Source organism: Dendropsophus ebraccatus, chromosome 4, assembly GCF_027789765.1.
Source record: "Dendropsophus ebraccatus isolate aDenEbr1 chromosome 4, aDenEbr1.pat, whole genome shotgun sequence".
In the NCBI taxonomy this organism is placed as follows: Eukaryota; Metazoa; Chordata; class Amphibia; order Anura; family Hylidae; genus Dendropsophus; species Dendropsophus ebraccatus.
This window is the reverse complement of record NC_091457.1, coordinates 77,402,045-77,426,982: the sequence shown is the minus strand read 5'-3', so window position 1 is coordinate 77,426,982 and position 24,938 is coordinate 77,402,045. Positions and strand designations below refer to the sequence as shown.

General features: G+C 44.0%; 1 protein-coding gene across 1 annotated transcript in view; it reads right to left on the bottom strand.

Annotated features, from left to right (window-relative positions):
* Positions 1-2,619: 2,619 nt before the first annotated feature.
* Positions 2,620-24,938, bottom strand: part of DPEP1 (dipeptidase 1) — a 57,221-nt gene continuing 34,902 nt past the window's right edge. The window contains exons 4-10 of the mRNA XM_069966065.1: positions 15,605-15,755; positions 14,814-14,883; positions 7,062-7,238; positions 5,511-5,595; positions 4,256-4,331; positions 3,018-3,153; positions 2,620-2,809 (exon numbers count right to left, since the gene is read on the bottom strand). Coding sequence (XP_069822166.1) covers positions 2,636-2,809; positions 3,018-3,153; positions 4,256-4,331; positions 5,511-5,595; positions 7,062-7,238; positions 14,814-14,883; positions 15,605-15,755 — 869 coding nt within the window. The 3' untranslated portion in view covers positions 2,620-2,635. The remainder of the gene's footprint in view (positions 2,810-3,017; positions 3,154-4,255; positions 4,332-5,510; positions 5,596-7,061; positions 7,239-14,813; positions 14,884-15,604; positions 15,756-24,938) is intronic.

Here is a 24,938-nt window from a genome sequence, read left to right as displayed (position 1 = left end):
AGGAGAAAGTGGTGAATAATTTTATATACAAGTTATGTAATGGCCAGCAGTAGTGCATCAAATAATTAAAACATCCATTTATTTCATCCTGTAAAAACCCAGCAGCAATACAAATCTATAGAAGAGATGCATTTAGCTAGCTAACATGTATCGGAATGAATGAGTCATTTCTCAAATCATCAACACAGGAAGGGCCTAATTGTGTTCAGTAGTTGGCTATTAATGTGTGAGTATTATTATTGCATGTAACCACCAAGTCAATTTAAAGGAGAAATGTTTCCACGTTGGGATTGGAATCCATGAAAATACACAAGGCCACACAGCACGAATGAATAAAGTTGCTATTTAGAATGTTGGAAAATATGACCCTGCGACCGAACTTGGGTGCAGTCTAGAAAATCTCAGTGTATTAATTTTCCATGCTTTGTTTCTTAAATGTGAAGCCTAGATAACCTGTTTAACTGGATGCTTAAGAGGAATAGTCATGTGCTTGGTGCTCTGTAAACCCTTTCCAATACCTTTTAGTTTTAGTTGCAGGGCACAGCTGTCCAGCAATGTTCCTAGTAGTCTGTGGTGGGGTGGTGTATGTAATCCCTGATTCTGCTAAGTAGGTACGGGGTTGAAGTTGCCCCCACCCTCCTCCCAGCCACTCGCACTTGATTGGCATCCTAAGTGCTAAGAACTTAGTGTAAAGCTCAGCACTTGGGATGCCAATCAAGCGTGAGTGGCAGGGAGGAGGTTGAAGTAGTGTGACTACATGCCACTGTGGCTCCACCCCGTCTTCTTGCCAGGAGATGGGATTACAAGAATAGGGATGTTTATGAGGGGTTTTGCAGCCGTTTTAATTAGAATTTTTGAGCAAAAATCAAAGGTGTGGATAGCAAAGGAAAGACTTATACTTTTTCCTGCTCAATCCACTTGTGGCATTGTTAGTTTTCCAAAAAACACTGGCCCAGATTCTTTGTTAAAAATGCACAGAGCTTATGCTTTAGAAAACTGTCTTACATAGTGTGCACCAACGTTGTGTTTTTTTTTTTTTCTTTTAATTTCCTGATGTGTATGACAAATGGTCTACCATTTTGGCCAAAGGAGCATTGCTTTGTTAAAAGGAGATGTGACTTAGGGTCAGTTCACACGTACAAACTCGCAGCGTAAATCTCGCTGCGAGTCTGCCAGGTCCGGGCAGTTCACTGTCACTATATACTCGCAGCTATCTGAACGACTGCTGCGTGTATGTAATTCTGCCTGCCCCGTAACCCCTTCAGTTGCCCTGCTGCAGCCACTGATTAGCCGGCTGGGAGAGCAGTACGCCGGGACCCCGTGCAGCGAGGAGAGGTAATGTATACAGAGCGGGAGCCGGGCGGCAGCAGAAGGGGTTAAGGGTTCGCCAGAATTACATACTCGCAGCGGTGGTTCAGACAGTTGCGAGTATGTAGTGACAGTAAACTGCCAGGACCTGACAGCCTCGCAGCGAGATTTACGCTGCGCGTCTCTACATGTGAACTGACCCTTATAGGGGGTTTCTGAAGGAGGAAAATAAATACTCTACCAAAGTAGCATTGCATTGTGATCACTGCATGCAGGTAAAAACACGATGTAACTAGTGGCCGCTTGCTGTTACCAATATCCTGCTCTGTCTCAGAATCTATGCTTCCAGGATAGGATTTTTGCAGCAGTGGTGAACTGGGGTTAAACAAAAAAATCGACTTTCTCTCCTACATAAAAAGTTGCAACATTGTGCACCAAAATTGTGCCTGGAGCAATTTAAAGTGCAGCAGATTAGACAGCTTTAGATAGATTCTATGATGGCAGGGGACAGGGAGTATGATCATAGTTTTGTTTTTGTTTTTTTTAGAAGGTCTGCTGTCCTATTAATAATAAATCTTAATTTTTCTTAAAGGGTAACTATCAGTAAGTAAGACAAATCTGACCTGCTGATATGTTCCTATTGCACAGGAGACGCCAAGGAGGAAGTTATGTCTCTTACCTTTTTCCTCTGCGCCACCCCGGTGCAATTAGTCGTGTACTCCACGGTCCGGTGAGGCTGTTTGGAGCACTCCCCACCCCCATGGCACTAATCTGCCCATGCGCTTTATTCATTATCATTAGAATGGGGTGGGTTGGCACTATGGGGGTGGGCAGTACTCCTAACTGCACTGCAACAGCGCAGAGGAGGAAGGTTATAGGTATACTTTTCTGCTCTGAAACCTCTGTGCAATAGGGACATATGAGCAGGTTAGATTCATCTAACCTGCTGATAGTTCCCCTTTAATATGGAAATGAGGTGATTCAAAGCATTCTTGTAACCCTTAGTGTACCACTCAACCCACTGGCTTCTTCAGCACACTATCTTCTGAATATTAATAACTTCACTCTGCAGTGAGCGGTAATAGAGAGTGGCATCACTGCAGAGCGCCCTTATGACTAAAAGGAGGTGTGTTGCAGGAGCTGGCGGGTGCACTGAGGTTTTATGTTTACATTTATCATGCGTTTATATGTCCTTCTCAAGAGGTATAAAAATGTGTGCATTAGATGTAAGCAGAAAATGCAGTGTGAACCTAGTCCAATAAATGCTTCTGTAGTTCAGAAGCAGTGCATCACTAGGTCCAACAGACTCCGAAGTTTGTGGTTGACTTTAAAGAAACATGATGTTACAAAGACATAGAAGAAGAAGTAGAAGTCCGTTTCCAACATGTGGATGTATAGCTGTACTGGATGGATAGCCATATCTGGTGTGACAGTCGCTCTCAATCTCCCGATAGTCTATAGGCTCATCAATGGGCTTTTGTGAACTCAACCTGATACTTGTCTAAGAAAACAGAGAAAAAATATTCATCAGTGGGACACATCAAGTGAGACATCTACTTTAGCCTCCTTGCCCATAGCAACCAATTCGCAGCTTTTTGCTTAATAAATTGAGCTGGAACAATAAAACCCTTGATATGATTGGTCAGTATTGACAAGAAGACCGTGTTTTCTACTGGCTAAGAAAACCCCAATGATTGCCAGAAACTCACCTGCTTCACTTCTCTAAAGACACGAAGGAGGTTATTGGCCAGGGCTGCCTCAAGCTCTAGCTGAGACCATCCTCTCCTTAGCAGTTCTGCGACAAGATCCGGATACTTGGATACATCTTCCAGTCCCTGTGGTACTCTGAGGTAGTAAATAAATTGCACATATACAATAAAACCTCTATATAAATTATAATGATTGTCTCCTACATTATCAATACAGTAGGTATAAATATAAAATATCTGAATATAAGTGCCATCTTTAGTCACATGGTGCTTCCCACCAAACTTTGGGTGATACAATCTGTAACGACTATATGAGTTGTCACCCAGTTATTTGACCATGTAGTCACATGACTATTAACACTGAGTGTGATGTCACTATGAAAGACACATCAAAGCAGCCATATGGATTACATACAGCCAGGGGTGCCGTGGAAAATTTTTAATAGAACTGGTCACTTAATGGGGTACTCCAGCGGGGGGGCACTTTTTTGCTGGGACCGGATAGGAGGTGGCCGAGGGAAAAGACGTCCACTCACCTCCCCGGTCCCAACGGCGGGTCCCGCATCGCGGCGCTCCGGTGCCCGTTTCCCGGCCGCTTCTGGGTGTTTGACGCGGGCCCGAGACATGACGTCAAGTCATAAAGGAGGTGGGATCTGAGCGGACTTGAAACGGATCCCGCCTCCTTCACGGAGTGGCTGAGCGGACCTGAGACGTCACATCTCGGGCGGCGGCAGACACCTGGAAGCGGCCGGGCACCTGAGCGCCGCGATGCGGGACCCGCCGCTGGAACCGGGGAGGTGAGTGGAAGTCTTTTCCCTCGGCCACCTCCTCCTCGGTCCCAGCAAAGAAGTGCCCCCCCCCCCCGCTGGAGTACCCCTTTAAACTTTACTTTCCAAGTCTTGGAAAAACGCTATAAGGAATTGCACTTGATGCAATTCTATTCTAAAACTAATGGGTTCTCTAGGATTAAACAGGGGTCTGCTTCATTTTCTAGAAGCAGTACCAGTCTAGTATTGCAGCTCAGCTATATTCATTTGAATGGGGATAGGCTGTAATACAGACCAAGCCCTAGAGTGGAGCCTTTTCTGGGGCAGTGATTATCAATGCTTGTACCAAACAACTGGAATACAAAAGTCCCAATGCAAGTCTTGATACATTTCCCCTCAAACTTCTGTATAAAAAAAAATGGTCCAGACTACTAAGTGTTTTTGCTAGATTTTTCTGTGTCACTTGCTCACCTGGGGACTCCATCGTAATCTCCACCAAATCCAACGGATTCATAACCAGCAATATTTTTAATGTAATCAAAGTGATCTGTAGAAAAAACAAATGTAATTCATTATAGAAACAAGACTACATCCTTATAATTAAGATGTAAGCTTGCGGCAATACACGGCAAATTCAGTCACATGACACATAGAGCACGCAACATTGTTCCTATTATTAAGAAATGGTGTCGCATTGCAACTGTGACACAAAACGATCTAAAAAAAAAAATTCTTGATTTTTTGTCACGAGTTGCATGTGACTTTCTTCCATAGGCCTCAAAGTTGCATGTAACTGTGACTGTGCTATTTTATATACAGCCAAGTCACAACTGTAATAAAGAACTTGAATAATACTTGCTGTTGTGTAGTCCCAGCCTAAAATCTAGATCAGGGAAGATGAAACTGGAGTTCCACTTTAAATTTGAAATTTTTTTTTACTGGTTGTTTTTTTTTTTTTTTTAATTTGAGACCGTATGTGTAATCTATAGGCTTCTTATACTAACAACTCTAAGAAGCATATTTATTAATGGGAGCGATACTTGTGCAGCAGTTATTTAAAATTTCCCATTTATACTGCTGTATTTGTCAAGAGGCGCACATTGGAGCCATCATGGACTACATCCTATATAAATCGGATAAACCTTGACGGACTCAAATGTAACAGAGGGTAAAGAATGTAAATGAAAGGACTGAGCCTTTGTAAATAGAGGTGCTTCCAGAGACAATGGAGTGGACAGTCAGAGAGAACTGTGCTGATTGCCCATCCCTCCAAATAATTGTCTTAGCCAATGTGTGTTTGTGTAACTGGCATATCAGATTGCACACAAATAAATAGTTGGGCACTTCTACTCTCCCACTATCCCTTCCTACCACCCTCTCCTTTCCCTTACACTTCTATCGCTTAGACTTCCTTAATAAGAGCCAGTTGTCCCTAGTTATTATGGCACACCAAAACAAATCAGATTCTACACCTCTTGATAAATACAGTATGAAATATGCCTAGCGGAGGCTGCTGTGCAGCAGGCGAAAAGATCTACACCAGCCTGTTTTTGGCCTGTTCCATTTTGTGCATGCCTCCCTGTGTGCAGGTCCGTGACCCCTTCCTGCCCCCTCACCGCCCATATGAGGCAAAAGGTGCAAACTTGAGAAAAGTGCACATAAAATTAGCTTTTTTCAGTTTGGCCCAGACATTGATAAGTGTGCCCCTACATGTATCACTACTTACCTGCCACATCAGACAAATTGGCAACACTCTTGCATGTGACATAGTCATTATAGAAGTTCACCATCACCAGACCCTTCTTTTCTTTCTGTATAGTAAAATAAAGGGTGACATGGTATTTCATACTTGTATCATTATTTGCAATGTTCCAAAAAATCACCACTTAAGAGGTATCTAGGGAAATACATATCATGGTTGTTACGACACACCTTGGATCCCAGGCTAGCCCTGCATCCCCCTTCTCATTGGTTAGATAGAGCTTATGCAGAGCACTTGAAGTATTACTGTCATTTAAATGAACTTTTAACATGTAGTGCAGACAGGTCAAAACATTGACCACGGTCTTTGTGCTGAGACCCCCTCTGATCACTAGTTCCCATAGAAAACCTCTCCTTCTCTGAACAGTTCCTGTCTCAGACAGAGGAGGCAGCAGAGAGCACTGTGTCAGACTGGGAAGGAAACACAACTTCCTGCAGGACACACAGCAGCTGATAAGTATGGAAAGACAAGATTTTTAAACAGAAGTAAATCACAAATCTATATAAATTTCTGAAACCAGTTGATTTAAAATATATATATTTTTTGGCAGGACTACCCCTTTTATTTCATTACCGTTAAGGCCGATAATAGTTTAAAGTAATAGTGCTTGTTGAAAGGCGACGATCAGCCAACATGCACAATGTCAACTGATCGTAATCTTTTATTATGCTGAGCTGACAAAATCCCAATTATGTCAGTGATGGTCTACCACCGAAGACTTCAATGGGCTGCCTGAACGATCAAATGGTTGCTTGAGCTGCCCCTCCCACTCACTGTGTGTGTGTAATAGCAGTGGCAGCAAGTGGGAAGTGAGCGCTGAGCTGACAGGAGTTTGCTTCCCCAAGAAAATCGTGCCATGTAATAGTGACAGAATTACAGGTCTATTCTACTGCTCAGGTCAAGGTATGCAGTTGTCACAGTAGAGAAGGCAAGACTGTAAAAAAGGGGACAGCTGGAGCCTGACCTTAAAGGAGAAGTCCGGCGAACATTTTTATTAAAGTATTGTATTGCCCCTCAAGTGTTATATAAATCACCAATATACACTTATTATGGGAAATGCTTATAAAGTGCTTTTTTCCCTGCACTTACTACTGCATCAAGGCTTCACTTCCTGGATAAAATGGTGATTTCACAACCCGACTCCCAGAGCTGTGCGGGCTGTGGCTGCTGGATAGGATGATGGCAGAGGGATGCTCAGTGTCACTCCAGTGCCCTGTGTCCCTCAGTGTCCCCCTGCCATCATCCTCTCCAGCAACCACAGCCGGCACAGCTCTGGGAGTCAGGTCGTGACATCACCATGTTATCCAGGAAGTGAAGCCTTGATGCAGTAGTAAGTTTAGTAGTAAGGAAAAAAACACTTTATGTGCATTTCCTGTAATAAGTGTATATTGGTGATTTGTATAACTTTTTTTTTGGGGGGGGGGGGGGGGCAATACAATACTTTAATAAAGATTTTCGCTCGACTTCTTCTTTAAGTTCAATTCCATTAATGCAGATGTTTTATGCTTTTCATACCACTATTCTGAGAACGTCATCTGGTACATTCCTGGCATGGTTACATAGCTTGAAAGCAGATGAGTGGCTGAATATGACGGGGGCCTGAGAGACCTCTAATGTATCCTTCATTGTCTTCACTGAAACATGAGCTAAATCCACGATCATTCCAAGGCGATTCATTTCCAGGATGACACTCTGTATGGAGAATGTAAGTCCAGATGTTAAAATGCTTTGTTGGACAGGCATGTCCCTTTAAAATAACTCAAATTTAAATTCCACGTGGTAATATCCCTGCACATTTGTGCTTATGCATATGTTTATAGGGCAAGGGTTGTATAACTTAGTATAGATTAGCTTTAATAAGATTATTTTTATAATGCTATCATGAACTAGAAAGCTCAGGGTGAACAGCTCTAAAGTACCTGTTCAAGTAGCCGCCTCAATACACTGGAATTTTATGCATATATATTTTTTGAGGATCAGTATTAATACTATGAAATGCAACCTGTACAACTACTACTCCCAGCATTCCCTGACAGTCACAGGCCACGCTTTCAACTAAGTGATGAATCACAGGGTAAAGCCCACTGCTCTATTGCTTATGAAAAGGGTTGGCCTGGGTTGGCTTTCTTCATCTTCTTCATGGACAGTTAAACCAACACTGAACCCTTCCTTTTTACAGGTGCCATAATGGGAGGTGAATGGAAAAAACGGAATTTAGGATTTACCACCACTTTTCCATTATGGAAAGGACAAATCCTATGTCCCTTTTTAAGGGACGGGTGTATACAGGCATCAACTACCACTAGTTAGGAAAGCATCTTAATGTTTTGCTATGGGAGTTTTCTTCCTTGGATTACATAACTAATTTTACCACAGAAATTAAAATGTAACCTTTATCAGTTTAGTTAAAATAAAACATGGCCACAAATAAGCTCCAAGCAACTCCAAGCAATTTGAACACCTGGATAGCAATAATATAGTTTCTTCCAACAAATAACTTGGGGTCCTCAGGAGACATCAAAATATAGCACTGAATAATATTGGGTCAAAATACAATATTTTGGGATGGTAAATACTGATGGTTTCATTGTACGGTTATAGCCTACAAGCAGTAGAATAATTATAGTTGATTAAAGCAAAGTTCATGGGTAAAACGCACAAACATATATAGATGATACAATAATAATATACTGCTAGGTAATATACGGATACACCTAAAATACAGATTAACACATGTCCTAATAAGGGTAACTCACACTTCTACGTGCCAGTGAAGTGTCCCAGAGCAGGTGTGCTACTACTTCCTAGCACAACTTGTGGTCAGGTATTATTCTATGTCAGTATGCTCTGGTTAAAGGACTCTACACTTCTGCTACTAGGTGTCACCAGAGTCCATGTATTATACTGTATTCACTTGACTGTGTTGTGGTTGTCCAATCCTTAGGGCCCTATTCCACCGGATGATTAACGTTCAGATTATCGTTAAATCGTTCGAATTTAAACGATAATTGTTCGGTTGAAATGCAGTTAACGATTAACGACCGAACAAGAAATCGTTGATCGCTTTATAAGACCTGGACCTATTTTTATCGTTGCTCGTTCGCAAAACGTTCGCAAATCGTTCGCATTGAATAAGACATTGTTCGGTCGTTCACACTAGATACAAACGCAATAGCGAATAAAAAGCGAAGAAGAAACGATCGCAATTACGATCATAAGTAACGATTATCATTCCATGGAAATGAGTGAACGTTTTCAGGTCTTTCGCAATAGCGGTCGTTTGAGATTGTTAATCGTTAACGATTATGCAAACGATAACCGTCCAGTGGAATAGGGCCCTTAGACTGGGTACCACACACCATACTGGCCTATCATACACTCATGTCTTCACCCTTCCAGATCCTTCCCCACCAATGGGAGACAAATCCCATTGACTATTATAAAAGATCCCTGAAGGTCCTTCTCTAGTCCTGAGTTAGTTATATTTATAGAGAGTGTACAGAAGGTGTGTTCTTGCAGAAGTGTATTCCAGGGCCTTGCCTGTAGGCCAGGTCCCCTGACAGGGACTTCATGCTACAGTGATTATTCTCAAGGACTACAAAACTTAGTTATGCAGTGCTAAAGCCTAAAGTTGGGGTAACGACGACAAGGAAAAACCTTGTGTACTTCAGGGGTGACAATCTCTAACAAGTCAGGACATTCCTGAGAAGTTGTGGGTTCGTCTGCACTGGGGCAAAGTGCAAATAAACCAAACAGTGTTGGACTGGGGTATCTGGGGCCCACCAGAGGAAGTGATCCTGAGGGGCCCACCAATGAAAAACCTGTGAGAAATGACATGTCAATCAGTGTTTGTGCAGGTTCTAAAGCTGGGGGCCCACCAGATGACCCTCTGGTGGGCCAGTCCGACACTGAAGCCAAAGTACTCCATTGATCTTCGCTCAGCCTTCTCAGGGAAACTTGATTGGCTAGCTTCACCCAGTTGTGCAATCTCTGGGCTCGTGCTAATAGACCTGGCACTCTGTGATCTCTTCTGGCAGAATGTGGTATCTTTCCAAATGATGAGTGTGAGTTCTTCTATCAAGATTTATCTACTGAGTCAAGTTGCCCTGACAGAGTACTGCTTCTAAATAGACAAGGTTCCCTGGTAGCTCTGTAGCCGTCTCACAAGTCAAGCCTACTTTCACCTCAACCTAATGTACTAAACTAAGCCAAAAGTACACAGAAACTGCCTTAAACCTATTTATATACCTCAAGTGCCCAGTCTAAAGGACTATTGTTGTGTTTGCACCTTATTGCCAAAGCACTATTTTTTGTGTATTGCAGTTGGCCAGTAAAGCTGGTAACTTCTTTAAGGGGACACACTTGCCGAGTCCACTCGCTGCGGATCCTGGCCCTATTCTTTCAATGTTAGACAAAATCGCAGCAGGGATGTACATCCCTGCTGCGAGTTTGTCCCCAGCCCGCCCCGTTAACCCCCCGGCCGCCGGAGCATATACTTTACCTGATCCCGGCTCCGTCTTGCTTCGGCGGTTCCCGGAGTCTTCAGCAAGCCGGAGCCGGGATCATGTAAAGTATATGCTTGCTCCAGTGCCCGCCTGCAGCCACGGCCATCTGATCAACCCCCCGCAGCCCCGATTGCCCCCAGCAGCTCCGGCCGTCTGATCACCCCCCTGCAGCCCTGGCCGGCTCCCCCGCAGCCCCGATCGGCCCCTGCAGCCACGGCCGTCTGATCACCCCCCCCCCGCGCAGCCCCGATCACTCCCCTACAGCCCCGGCCGCCCGATCGCGATTGGGGCGATTGGGGCTGTGGGGGGTGATCAGACGGCCGTGGTTGCGGGGGGGGGTGGGGTGGTGATCCAACGGCCGTGGCTGTGGGGATCAGGGCTGCGGGGGAACTGGCCGGTGCTGCGTGGGGTGATCAGATGGCCGTGGCTGCGGGCGGGCACTGGAGCAAGCATATACTTTACATGATCCCGGCTCCGGCTTGCTGAAGATCGGGGCTGTGATCGGGGCTGCAGGGGGGTCATCAGACGGCCGTGGCTGCGGGGGCCGATCGGGGCTGCGGGCGAGCCGGCCGGGCTGCGGGGGGGGTGATCAGACGGCCGGGGCTGCTGGGGGCAATCGGGGCTGCGGGGGGTTGATCAGATGGCCGTGGCTGCAGGCGGGCACTGGAGCAAGCATATACTTTACATGATCCCGGCTCCGGCTTGCTAAAGACTCCGGGAACCGCTGAAGCAAGCCGGAGCCGGGATCAGGTAAAGTATATGCTCCGGCGGCCGGGTGGTTAACGGGGCGGGCTGGGGACAAACTCTTGTCTAACATTGAAAGAATAGGGCCGGGATCTGCAGCGAGTTTTACGGCAAATACGCAGCGAGAGGACTCGCTGCGGATCCGGCAAGTGTGTTTGTCCCCTAACACTCTAGTTGGTACCCCTAACACCTAGCCCACTGCCCATCCACTGCCCACTGCCCATCCCCACTTAGCAACTCCCAGGTTACTGCACTTTGTAATTCTAAGTGAAGTCTTTTGTGAGGTGTTTTTTGGTGCATTTTTTGGTGAAAAAAATCTCCAGTGGGCGACTGGGCGGGGAGTCACTCTTCTCCGCTGGGGCGGTGTAGGAGGACAGTCGGTTGGGGGAGTTGATGTACGAGGGCAGTTTGCCCAGGGGAAGGGGGGGAGGGGCAGTCAGATAGGGGTTTGGGAAGTCAGTGCAAGTTTCATAACTAGTTCTATGGAAGCAGACCTAACACAGGGCCCCATCGCAGTTGCGTGGTCTGCCTCCGTGGCATTTACACCATTGTGTCTGAGAATCCGTACCAAGCTGCTGCTTAGCCAAAGTACAGATTTTCAGGAGGGTGGGACAGGATTAGATAAGTAATACAGAGGCAAACTAATGGTTGAGGGGAAGTTCAGGTACAAAAATTGTTCAGTTTAGCTTAATAATATATTTTGCAAAAATTCTTATTATGGCCTAAGCTAACTAAAACTAATTTGCCAAAATCTTTAATGATTATGCTTTAATGCTGTGTAATAAAGTGTGAAGATGTATCTGATCAGAACTCTTATGTTCCTGAGTAGAAATCTTGAAAATAGATGAAATAAGATAATATAAAAGAGCATCTGAAGCTTCTGCATCAACAAATGATACAGTGTGTGTAGCATGGGTCTCCAAACTGCAGCTTTCCAGATATTGCAATACTACATTTCCCATCATGCCTGGACAGCCAAATCCAAAGCTTTAGCTGTCCTGGCATGATGGAAATTGTGGTTTTCAGCAATACTTTATAATAAGATGTGTGCAACGTACGAGAAATACCTTTGTATTGCAGCTCTTCAGTAATCGCACCCAGAAGTCGCAAGAACGTATACTCACACAGATGCAGGCTTTACTTGTACTTATATCTTTTTAATCGGTATCTCGTACAGGACAAAATCAAATGCTCACTGGCTGGCGTGCTCTCCTCTCAGTCCAAACCATCCAACCTCGCGGCGGACGTTTCGGAGGATAGGCTCCTCCTTCCTCATGCGCGAGGACGTACAGGTAAGGAACGCCTTAAGACTCTTGCAAAGATCACGTGATCCGACATTGCACGGATCATCCTAGGTGAAATACCCAATAACTATATACAAACATTATAATGTACACAGTATAGACGCATGATGCATAATGGAAGAGAATGCTATAATATATCCAAATGTATCAAATTCACGCATACATACTATAGAAAGGCTTTGAAGCTGCAGACTTCATTCAGACCATTAGGACTGAGAGTCTCCAGCTTCATAATCCACCATGTTTCTCTACGGAGCAATCGCTTGCGATTCTCCTCCACATCACTACACAACTCAAGCTGCTCCAATATTTGCCATTTAAGGTCACACACACTGTGTCGGTTCTCAAAAAAATGGCGTGCCACTGTGGTTTCCCCCAAATTCCTTCTTATCCTTACTTTCCTTATTGTCATTAAACTTCCTAATTGCTGACTTATGTTCATTCAGGCGTATTTTAATTTATCTGCTGGTCTGGCCCACATAGCCTAGCCCGCATGGACATTTCAACAAATAAAAAACTAAAAAATGGATGACATTAGAGTGGTATTCAAGTGTAAATTGTATAGATGGATGACAAGAATTTAGCCTGGACACAAATTGTACCAAGGCACTCTCACTTTCTGTCCAAAACAAGCACACATCATCCACATAGCGAACCCATGTGGACGATGTGGGCATGCCACACTCACTAATAAATTTTTCTTCAAACTCATGCATGAAAATGTTAGCAAGACTTGGTGCCACCGACGAGCCCATGGATACTCCATGTAACTGTAAGAAGAAATCATTATCAAACCTAAAATAGTTTCTGGTAAGCACCAAGTCCAGCAATCCCATGAGAAAATTGATCATCCTATTGTCCAATCGGGCATTCCTGCAAAGCTGCTGCCTGACACAGACCATCCCCTCGTCCTGTGGAATATTGGTATACAAACTTTGCACGTCTAACGTGCATATAAAATTCACCTCTTTAGAACTTACACCATCCAGGATATCGAGAAAATGTCCAGTGTCACGCAAGCAACGTCCCAGGTTTTTTACTATGTCTTGGAGGAACGAGTCCACATACACCGATAAGGACTGCAGCAGCGACCCGGACCCAGAAACAATAGGGCGACCGGGTGGGCTGCTGGAGTCCTTATGGATTTTGGGGAGCAGGTATAACACAGGGACTCTGGGATGATCCACTTGCAACATTCTAGCGGTCCTTTCTGTGATTACTTCTGATATCACTGCATCTTTCACATATGTATCAACCTCTCCTTTAAATTTATTCGTGGGGTCCTGACTCAACTTACGATATACTTTTTCGTCAGAAAGCTGACGTTTAGCCTCAGCGACATAGGAGGTGCGATTCTGAACCACAATCGCACCCCCCTTGTCTGCTTTCTTGATCACTATGGAAGAATCATTTTTTAAATCTTGAAGGGCTTGTTGTTCTGCCCTAGTAAGATTACCATTACTTTTCGGGATTCTTTCCCACTTACTGTGTACTTCATTCAACACCATGCGTTCAAACATTAGCAAAGATTCATTATTAACCATAGGATCAAAAGTGCTATGTTTCTGTAATTGCATTGCCACAACATAATTAAAGGAGACACGATCTATCACCCAAGTAAGGGGACAAAAATGGATGTAAGAGGATTTTACACATGTAATGACAAAAATCTCATTTATTTGTTGAAATGTCCATGCGGGCTAGGCTATGTGGGCCAGACCAGCAGACAAATTAAAATACGCCTGAATGAACATAAGTCAGCAATTAGGAAGTTTAATGACAATAAGGAAAGTAAGGATAAGAAGGAATTCGGGGAAACCACAGTGGCACACCATTTTTTTGAGAACCGACACAGTGTGTGTGACCTTAAATGGCAAATATTGGAGCAGCTTGAGTTGTGTAGTGATGTGGAGGAGAATCGCAAGCGATTGCTCCGTAGAGAAACATGGTGGATTATGAAGCTGGAGACTCTCAGTCCTAATGGTCTGAATGAAGTCTGCAGCTTCAAAGCCTTTCTATAGTATGTATGCGTGAATTTGATACATTTGGATATATTATAGCATTCTCTTCCATTATGCATCATGCGTCTATACTGTGTACATTATAATGTTTGTATATAGTTATTGGGTATTTCACCTAGGATGATCCGTGCAATGTCGGATCACGTGATCTTTGCCAGAGTCTTAAGGCGTTCCTTACCTGTACGTCCTCGCGCATGAGGAAGGAGGAGCCTATCCTCCGAAACGTCCGCCGCGAGGTTGGATGGTTTGGACTGAGAGGAGAGCACGCCAGCCAGTGAGCATTTGATTTTGTCCTGTACGAGATACCGATTAAAAAGATATAAGTACAAGTAAAGCCTGCATCTGTGTGAGTATACGTTCTTGTGACTTCTGGGAGCGAGTACTGAAGAGCTGCAATACAAAGGTATTTCTCGTACGTTGCACACATCTTATTATAAAGTATTGCTGAAATATTGCGGATTAAGTGGGATCCGTTGTGATGTGGATGGACTTATATGCTGCCTAGAGAGTGCGGTGTTGGTTATTTATTGCTGGAAATTGTGGTTTTGCAACAGCTGGAGGGCCGCAATTTGGAGACCCATGGTGTACAGGGTAACATTCCTAAGTAACTACATATAGGTTTTAATATTTAGTCATAGAAGCCCTTTTCAAAAAATGGCCACATGGTAATATATGACACCATTTTATTCTTACCTTTCCAAATTCAGACAAGCCATTGCTTTTAGGTGGATCTGACCCTGTATCCACCAGCCAGTTATCCACCCTGTTGAGAAATCAATGGGTATAACCTGTTAAAAAACAAATTTAAAGGGAAACTAGCAGCAGGTTACAAGACCCTAACTGATTACCACTTCCAGTGCACCGATCTGCCTTACCAGCTCATCATCATTCTTCATGAATATGGAGTGATACCAATGCCTCAATATCCATGAAGGGGGGGGGGGGGGGGGGAGAGTTGTCATAGGCTGTTAGGGCAAATCAGAGCACTGAAGGTGATAGTCCTAGGGGAATTGAAGTAGAACCAGTGTACAAATATATAGGTCTTGACAAATCCCCTTGAAGCTCCTTGGGTCCGGATGCAAAATCTATAATGTACCTAGCCACTACAACTGGTGCCATTGATAATACTGTCATTTCCGTATATAGCAAAGGGGTCTTTGAGCTCCAAGGCCTTGGTTAAATTGCACCTTTTACAGCTCTTACAGCACCAATCTGATTACTAATTTCTCTGTCAACAATACATTGGGGTTATGTAGAAACCTGAGGAAATAAAAGGACAGCAGAACAACAGACTTCGTTGGCCAAAGTTATCACCAATAATACAATATATGAATGCTGATTTTAAACCTGCAATCATGGAGTTTGTTAGTTGATGTCGCCTGGAATCTGCCTTGTTGGGAGTACATTTTAAATAAAGGTTGACATTCTTGTTGACAAAGTAAAAACAATCTTAATTTTTTTTTTTATCTGGTTACTGTTCTTACCATGGGACGTTACAGCTGTGTGTCAAGGTCATATACCGCACTCCTAGATTGTAAAAGGTCCTTAGTACTCCCAAGCTGCTGTCAATAGAGTGTCCACCCTCCACGCCAATTAAACTTGCAACTTTTTTAGTCCGGAAAGCTTCAGCAATCCCTTAGTAAGGAATACATGAACAGTTACGTAAACAGCCCCAAATGCAAAATCTGTAAACAGTCCCCAGTCTACCATATGCCATTTATAATATTATCTTCCTATTTGACAGGGGGACTTGAGGCCATTTCCGGGCAGGTGTGACAACTACCTATGTACCCCCTATAGCTATCTTCACTGAGAGAACAGTCACTAGACCATGGTGCCAAAGCTAACGCTCAGAATTACCACTGAGGTGGCATAGAATGTATTTAACAAGAAAATTATTGATGTCATTAAGGTATGACTTTCCTTAACTTTAATAAAGAGATCAGCTACCATAAAGATCTAAATGTATTTAGGAAGTACGGCTGAATTTATGCCACAATTAATAAGAACAATGAATATGAAATCACAATGGGGGCTCACACCCTCTTGGTAATCTTGATTTGACTAAGCTGTAATAACATTCAGATGCTTTATTATATCCAAGTAATTCTGAGTTACTTTATGTTAGTGTTAAGTTTTGGTCAATACACTCAGCTGATTTTCATGAAAAACTCCCAGATTTTGTGAAACATTTTAAAATGAGCTATTTCTACAATTAAAATCCTCAGCTTGTAACTGATAAGCATCCTTTTCCTTTTCGGCAGGAACTGTCCAAAGCAGGAAAAAGTTTTCTACAGAAATTTGCTACTGCTCTGGACAGTTCCTGTCACAGACAGAGGTGGCAGCAGAGAGCCCTGTGTCAGACTGGGGAGAATAAACCGCTTCCTTCTTAATATTTCATTCTGCCTTTTGGCAGTAACCATCCCAATAGTATTACCTTAAGGAACAATACTGCAGGTCACATTGAAAGTTAGCACCAAACTTACTGTCAAATAATTTAAAAGCTTTTATAATGTCCAAGACATGTCATGTTACATCTGCTGTGCCTTTATTGTAGGAGATTAAGGTAACACCTGTTTTAAAATCCTTTCTTATGTTACCTGGAGAGGCGTAACCCAATCAAAATGTTCTTTTTTTTTTTTTAAACAATATTTTATTAGTGGCTTATGTAATATTTGAACATACATATTGAAAATTCATTACATATTCAAAAAGAAAGTCGCTCACAGGCAACAAAGGATTGTATGTTTACAATATCATACAGATACAATGAGCCTTTGTAATAACCTTAAAAGACATATTATCATATACAATACAACGTAGTCTTACCAAAAACATAGGTAGAAAAACAGTAACCTATAATATCACCTTAAAACATGGTATAGATGTCAGATATTCAAATATGCTACCAATAGAATGGAGACAATTGTCTTTAACAGAGAAAGGGAAAAGCTTAAGATATTTGGAGTGCTCCCAGAGTTCCCTTTTGGGCGGCCGTGCAATACCAATCAGTGTCCTTAAATTGATTAATGACAGAGTCTCTCTCTTCTATAGTAAAATCATGAATTAGAAATTGTGTCCATTTGGACATAAATGTTTTTGTTGATTTTTCTTTGATGCACAATACATCCAAAAGTTCCCAATGAAAGATCTCCTTCAGAGCGGAGATTACCTCAGAAATGTCTGGTAGAGTATCCAGTATCCAGTGTCTTAATAAACATTTTAGGGAAACTAATAGAGTTAAATGAATTCCTTTAGAAGTAAGTAATTTAGGAGAGGGAGTAGTAGAGTCTATATCAATAAAATGAAAAAGATAACTAAGAGGGAGAAGTGGTATGGCATGGCCCCAAGTGGACAAAAGATAGAGCCGCACAGAGTCCCAAAATTCCTGCACTTGGGTGCAGGCCCAGGCACAGTGAAACAAGTCTGCTTTAGGAAGTGAACATTTCGGGCAACTGTTTAAGTGAGAAGTGTGGGAGTTGGAAAAAGGAATATTAACCCCTTCCCCCAATATGACGTCCAGGGACGTCATGAAAAGCAGTGGCAGAATGCATCATGACGTCCCTGGACGTCATGCTTTCCCTGCCTCCCCCCTCTGTCCCTGGGTGAGATCGGGCAGCAGGAGGAGGCTGTGTCACACAGCATCCTCCTGCTGCCACTGCCCGGAGGGGAGCCGCGCTCCCCCCCGGGCAGTTAACCCCATAAACGCCGCGGTCATTGCGACCGCAGCGTCTATGGGGAGATTCAGTGTCCCCCGCCGATCGGGCGGCGGGGGGAGGCTGCAGAACGCTGCCTCCCCCCACCGCCACTAACAGTGTGTCCCCCGGCCCCCTCCCCTCGTCCTCCGATACCGGCGGATCGCCGCTACTACCTCTTTAGCGGCGATCCGCCGGTACCGGGCATTACCGGCGCCGCCGATAGCTTTCATCTCCCCCCACCGTGAATCCACGGTGGGGGGAGATGAAAAATGTCCCCTCAGACCCCAGATCAGCCCCCCGATCACCCTACCCGGGCGGCCATCGGATCCAAGATGGCCGCCCCCATCCCTGCGAACAAACGATGTTTGTTCGCAGGGATGGAAATGAATAAGTGATCAAAGCCCCATGCTCTCCGCCACCGGAGGTAGCGGAGAGCATGGGGCAGTGATCGGGGACCCCCCTGTGTGGTCCCGGAGCAGGCGATCGGCGGTATATACTATATACCGCCGATCGCCTGTTCCCAGTGCTGCCGGCACTTTTTATCCCCTGTCACCATAAATCATTGGTGACAGGGGATAAAAAGTGTCACCGTGCCCCCCCCCAAGTCGCCCCCCACCCCCCCAGTCACCCCCGTCCCCCAGTCACCCCCCCTTCCCCACATACGTTACCTGATCCACGGAGCTCCGTCCTCCTCGACGTCCTGACTGCTTCTGAAGTGCGCATGCGCTCCAGAAGCAGTTAGCTCTGAAAATTTAAAGTGACAGAGACCAATTTGGTCTCTGTCACTGAACTATGATTACTGTGATAGAAAATATCACAGTAATCATAGTAATACAGTGAAAATTAATGTATAAAGTACAAAAAGTGACAAACATACAAAAAAATAAAACACACACTTTTTATTATAGTAATAATTGCAGTTTACTCCCAGATTACCCCTAGCCCCCCCAAATTACCCGTAACCACCGCAGGTTGCCCATATCCGCCCCAGATTGCCCGTATCCACCCCAGATTGCCCGTAATCACCGCACGTTGCCTATAACCACCGCACGTTGCCCATAACCACCGCACATTGCCCATAACCACCGCACGTTGCCCATAACCACCGCACGTTGCCCATAACCACCGCACGTTGCCCATAACCACCGCACGTTGCCACTAACCACCGCACGTTGCCACTAACCACCGCACGTTGCCCATAACCACAGCACGTTGCCACTAACCACAGCACGTTGCCACTAACCACCGCACGTTGCCACTAACCACCGCACGTTGCCCATAACAACCGCACGTTGCCACTAACCACCGCACGTTGCCACTAACCACCGCACGTTGCCACTAACCACCGCACGTTGCCCATAACCACCGCGCGTTGCCCATAACCACCGCGCATTGCCACTAACCACCGCGCGTTGCCACTAACCACCGCGCGTTGCCACTAACCACCGCGCGTTGCCACTAACCACCGCGCGTTGCCACTAACCACCGCGCGTTGCCACTAACCACCGCGCGTTGCCACTAACCACCGCGCGTTGCCCATAACCACCGCGCGTTGCCCGTAACCACCGCACGTTGCCCGTAACCACGGCACGTTGCCTGTAACCACCCCAAATTGCCAGTGAGCCCCTTCAGATGGTCCGTAATCAGCCCCGATTGCCCGTAACCCCGCATATTGCACGTAACCACCGCATGTTGCCTCTAACCACTGCACGTTGCCTCTAACTCACACACGTTGCCAGTGACCCCCTCCAGATTGCCGTAACCACCCAAAATTACATGTACCCACCCCTGATTACCTATAAGCACTTCCGTTTATCCGTAACCACCCCAGATTGTCTGTAACCACCCCATGTTGCCCGTAACCACCGCAGATTGTCTGTAACCCCCCCAGGTTGCCCCTAATCACATGTAATTCCCCCCAGATTGCCTCTGACCACCGCACGTTGCCTCTGACCACCGCACGTTGCCCCCGACCACCGCACGTTGCCCCCGACCACCGCACGTTGCCCCCGACCACCGCACGTTGCCCCCGACCACCGCACGTTGCCCCCGACCACCGCACGTTACAGGTTCCCATCCCAGATTACCTATAAGCACTTCAGTTTATCCGTAACCACCCCACGTTGCCCGTTACCACCCCTCGTTGCCCGTAACCACCGCAGGTTGCCCGTAACCACCGCAGATTATCCGTGACCACCCCACATTACCTGTAATCTCATTTTTTTTTTTGTATTTTAGTAACTGCGCTATTCTAATAACCATTACTAGCTGCGGTTTTGCTCCAGCAAATTGGCGCTCCCTTCCTTCTGAGCCCCGCTGTGTGCCCATACAGTGGTTTATGCCCACATATGGGGTACCGTTGTACTCAGGAGAACCTGCGTTACAGATTTTGGGGTACATTTTTTCTCCCATTCCTCGTGAAATTGAGAAATTTTAAACTAAACGAACATATATTGGAAAAATTCGAGTTTTTCATTTTTACTGTCTTATTTTGAATACTTTCCTCTAATACCTGTGGAGTCAAACCGCTCACTGCACCCCAAGATGAATTCTTTGAACGGTGTACTTTCCTAAATGGGGTGACCTTTGGGGGGGTTCTCTTCTGCTGACACTACAGGGGCGCTGCAAATGCACCTGGCGCTCAGAAACTTCTTCGGAAAAATCTGCACTGAAAATGCTAATTGGCGCTCCTTCCCTTCTGAGCCCGGCTGGGTGCCCATACAGTGGTTTATGCCCACATATGGGGTACCGTTCTACTCAGGAGAACCTGCGTTACAGATTTGGGCATGCAGCTTCTCTCCTGTTCCTCGTGAAATTGAGAAATTTCAAACTAAACAAACATATTATTGGAAAAATTCAAGTTTTTCAATTTTACTGTCTTATTTTTAATACTTTCCTCTAATACCTGTGGGGTCAAAATGGTCAACACACCCCAAGATGAATTCTTTGAGGGGTGCACTTTCCAAAATGGGGTGACTTATGGGGGGGTTCTCTTCTACGGACACTACAGGGACACTGCAAACGCACCTGGGGCTCAGAAACTTCTTCAGCAAAATCTGAACTGAAAATGCTAATTGGCGCTCCTTCCCTTCTGAGCCCCGCTGTGTGCCCATACAGTGGTTTATGCCCCCATATGGGGTACCGTTGTACTCAGGAGAACCTGCGTTACAAATTTTGGGGTGCGGATTCTCTCATGTTCCTTGTGAAATTGAGAAATTTTAAACTAAACGAACATATTATTGGAAAAATTCGAGTTTTTCATTTTTACTGTCTAATTTTAAATACTTTCCTCTAATACCTGTGGGGTCAAAATGGTCACCACACCCCAAGATGAATTCTTTGAGGGGTGTACTTTCCAAAATGGGGTGACTTTTGGGGGGGTCCTCTTCTACGGACACTACAGGGGCTCTGCAAACGCACCTGGCGCTCAGAAACTTCTTCAGCAAAATCTGAACTGAAAATGCTAATTGGCGCTCCTTCCCTTCTGAGCCCCGCTGTGTGCCCATACAGTGGTTTATGCCCCCATATGGGGTACCGTTGTACTCAGGAGAACCTGCGTTACAAATTTTGGGGTGCGGATTCTCTCATGTTCCTTGTAAAATTGAGAAATTAAAACTAAACGAACATATTATTGGAAAAATTCGAGTTTTTCATTTTTACTGTCTAATTTTAAATACTTTGCTCTAATACCTGTGGGGTCAAAATGGTCACCACACCCCAAGATGAATTCTTTGAGGGGTGTACTTTCCAAAATGGGGTGACTTTTGGGGGGGTCCTCTTCTACGGGCACTACAGGGGCGCTGCAAACGCACCTGGCGCTCAGAAACTTCTTCAGCAAAATCTGCACTGAAAATGCTAATTGGCGCTCCTTCCCTTCTGAGCCCCGCTGTGTGCCCATACAGTGGTTTACGCCCACATATGGGGTACCATTGTACTCAAGAGAACCTGTGTTACAAATTGTGGGGTGCAGATTCTCTCATGTTCCTTTTGAAAAGGAGAAACTTTAATCTAAACATATATATTATTGGAAAATTAAAATTTTCGATTTCTTTAAGGCCTAATTGTGAATACTTTCCTCCAGCCCCTGTAGGGTTAAAATGCTCATTATACCCCTAGATTAATTCTTTAAGGTGTCTAGTTTCCAAAATGGGGTCACTTATGGGGTTTTACAGCATACAAGCCTCCTAAATCAACTTAAAAAAAGAACTGGTCCCTAAAAAAAAATCAGTTTTGGAAACTTTCACAAAATGTGATAATTTGCTAATAAATTTCTAAGCCCCATAACAGCCTAAAAAAGTAAAATATGTTTCCCAAATTATGCCAGAATAAAGAGGACATATTGGTAATGTGATTTAGTAACTAATTTATGTGCTGTGACTTCCTTTTTTAGAAGCAGAGAATTTCAGAAGTTCATAAAATGCAAAATTTTCAAATTTTTCATGATATTTTGATGTTTTTCACAAAAAACACACAAAGTAGTGACCAAATTTTGCCACTAATATAAAGTGCCATATGTGACAAAAAAACAATCTCAGAATCGCTAGCATACGTTAAAGCATCACTGAGCTATAAGCGCATAAAGTGAGACAGGTCAGATTTTGAAAAATGAGCTTGGTCATTAAGGCCAAAACAGGCTGCGGAGGCAAGGGGTTAAAGGCATATATAGCCTTGTGTATAAAGCGGAAATGTATTTCACGTAGAACCACATTAGGAGTGGCAGAATGCACTACTTGAGATCCTCTCAATATTTGTTGGGTCAGATCCTCTGAAAAAATTACGGAGGACCATTTTTTGAAAAAAAATTGTCTAGATAAATTCTTTTGAGAGCGTGATCTAAGTTCTCCATATGTATGTGATAAAGAATTATGAACCGGTGGTGTTGGGAATAGATTATCAAATTCTATATCACTTTCTGCTTCTGCTATGTCCCGCACTCTGGAAGTAAGAAATTCAATTATAGAATCGTATTGAGGTAAATTAAATGAAGACAATTTAAATCGTGTTCTGACGATATCCCATGATAAGAAAGTGTTGGAATTATTATCCAGCAGATCCCCAACAGAAGAAACATGTGCACTCTGCCACTCTGAGTAATCTAATTTGTCTGAGTCAGGTGGGTAAAGTGGTGAATGCCACAGAGGAAATCTTTTCGATAGGCAAAAGGGTAAACCATATAATTTTCGTATCGCCTTCCAATGGTGTCTTTAAAGATAACACTTCTCTTAATTTCTGGGGGTAGTTCTGGTAATTTAGCATGTAGCAGGGTGGGTAAAGGTCAAGGTGCTGCTAAAGCTTTCTCAATTAAAATATTGGAGAAATATGACGTGTCCATAATCCAATCTTTAGCATGGCGAAAGAGAGCGGCTAAATTATATAATCTAATATCTGGGCATTGAGCGCCACCTTTAGAAGTAGGGAGACAGAGAGTGGAATAGGCAATACAAGATCTCTACTAAATAAATTTAGTGAAATATGATTGGAGTAGGGAAACGTCAGAATGTTTGAGTAAAAGGGGTATTGTTTGCATTGGATATAACAGTTTTCCAAATAACATCATTTTGATTAAGTGAGTACGTCCTAGAATTGACAATGGTAGAGATTCCCATCTCTGGAGATCTTGTTTTATTCTCTTAATTATAGGGCGATAGTTCAGGGAATATAGTGAGGAGGGAGTTCTGCCAATCTGGATTCCAAGATAAGTAATATAGGATTTAGCGATGGAGACCCCCGCAGGACCTGAAGTAGACCTCTTATGTGGAGTTAGGTAAAGAAGTTGACTTTTATGTATATTGATTCTATACCCAGAGAAGGAACCAAAAAATTTTAAGGCATCTAATACTGCCGGAACATGTAGATCTGGGTTATCTAAATATATTAAAATATCATCAGCAAAGCATGTAACTTTGATGATTTGGGAAACAACCCGTATGCCTGAGAAAAAGTCAGAATAAATAAGATAGGCTCCATCGCCAAATTTAACAATAGAGGGGATAGGGGGCAACCCTGTCTGGTACCTTTTTGTAAGGGAAAGCTATCTGAAGGGAAACCCGGGGTATGAATTCTAGCTTTCGGAGATGTGTATATTGTGGAAATAAAATCTTTGAATTGACCTGTGATACCAAATTTTGTTAAGGTCATGTCCAGCCACTCCCAGCTGATATTATCAAAAGCCTTTTCAGCGTCAATTGCCAACAGACCTGGAAAGTGGCTGGAACGACCCCCAGATTGGACACCAGACTGGGCCGCTAGTACCGTTCTTATATTAGTGACACCAGAACGTCCATTTATAAAGCCAACTTGATGGCTGCCTATTAGTGATGGTAGGATGTCTGCCAATCTATTGGTCATAATCTTTGCCAACAATTTTAGGTCTACATTTATTAAAGAGATTGGCCTGTACGAATTAGGAGATGTCGAATCCTTCCCCTGTTTATGTAGTATTTTGATATATGCAGTATCTCCCGAGGGGAGCATGTGATGGTCAGTCAAAATAGTTTGGAAAGTAGAAAGAAGAGTGGGGGAGATGACAGAAGACATAGATTTATAAAATTCCGCACTATAGCCATCAGGGCCTGGAGCTTTGTTATTTTTAAGTGTAGAGCTAGTGGCAGTAATTTCCTCCAATGTGACTGGGGCGTTGAGAGAATCAAGAGAAGGTAGAGTTAATGACTCTAGAAAGTTCTTACCAGCAGCTAGATCAAGCCTATCTTTGAAATATAGTGAGCGGTAAAATTGTTGTAAAAGTTGTGATATGACTTTAGGATCTTTTTGTATATTACCCGCTGTATCTTTGAGAGCAGGGATATGTGTAGTAGGTCTACGTCCTTTAGCAAGGTTAGCTAACATTTTTATTGATTTATTACCATAGCGGAATAAACGGGATATGTATTGATCTCTATATATAGCATTGAGTTTTTCCTGTGCAATTTCGAAAGCTTGTCTAGCTGCTGTCCATTTAGATTTATTGTCATCTGTAGGGGAAGACAGGAAAAGAGTGTATGTAGAGCGCAGATCTTGGGAAAGTTGAAGATAGTTTTTACGTGCTTCACGTTTCTGGACAGCCACATAAGAAATAATTTGGCCCCTTAGAACTGCTTTTGCAGTCTCCCAGAAAAGTATT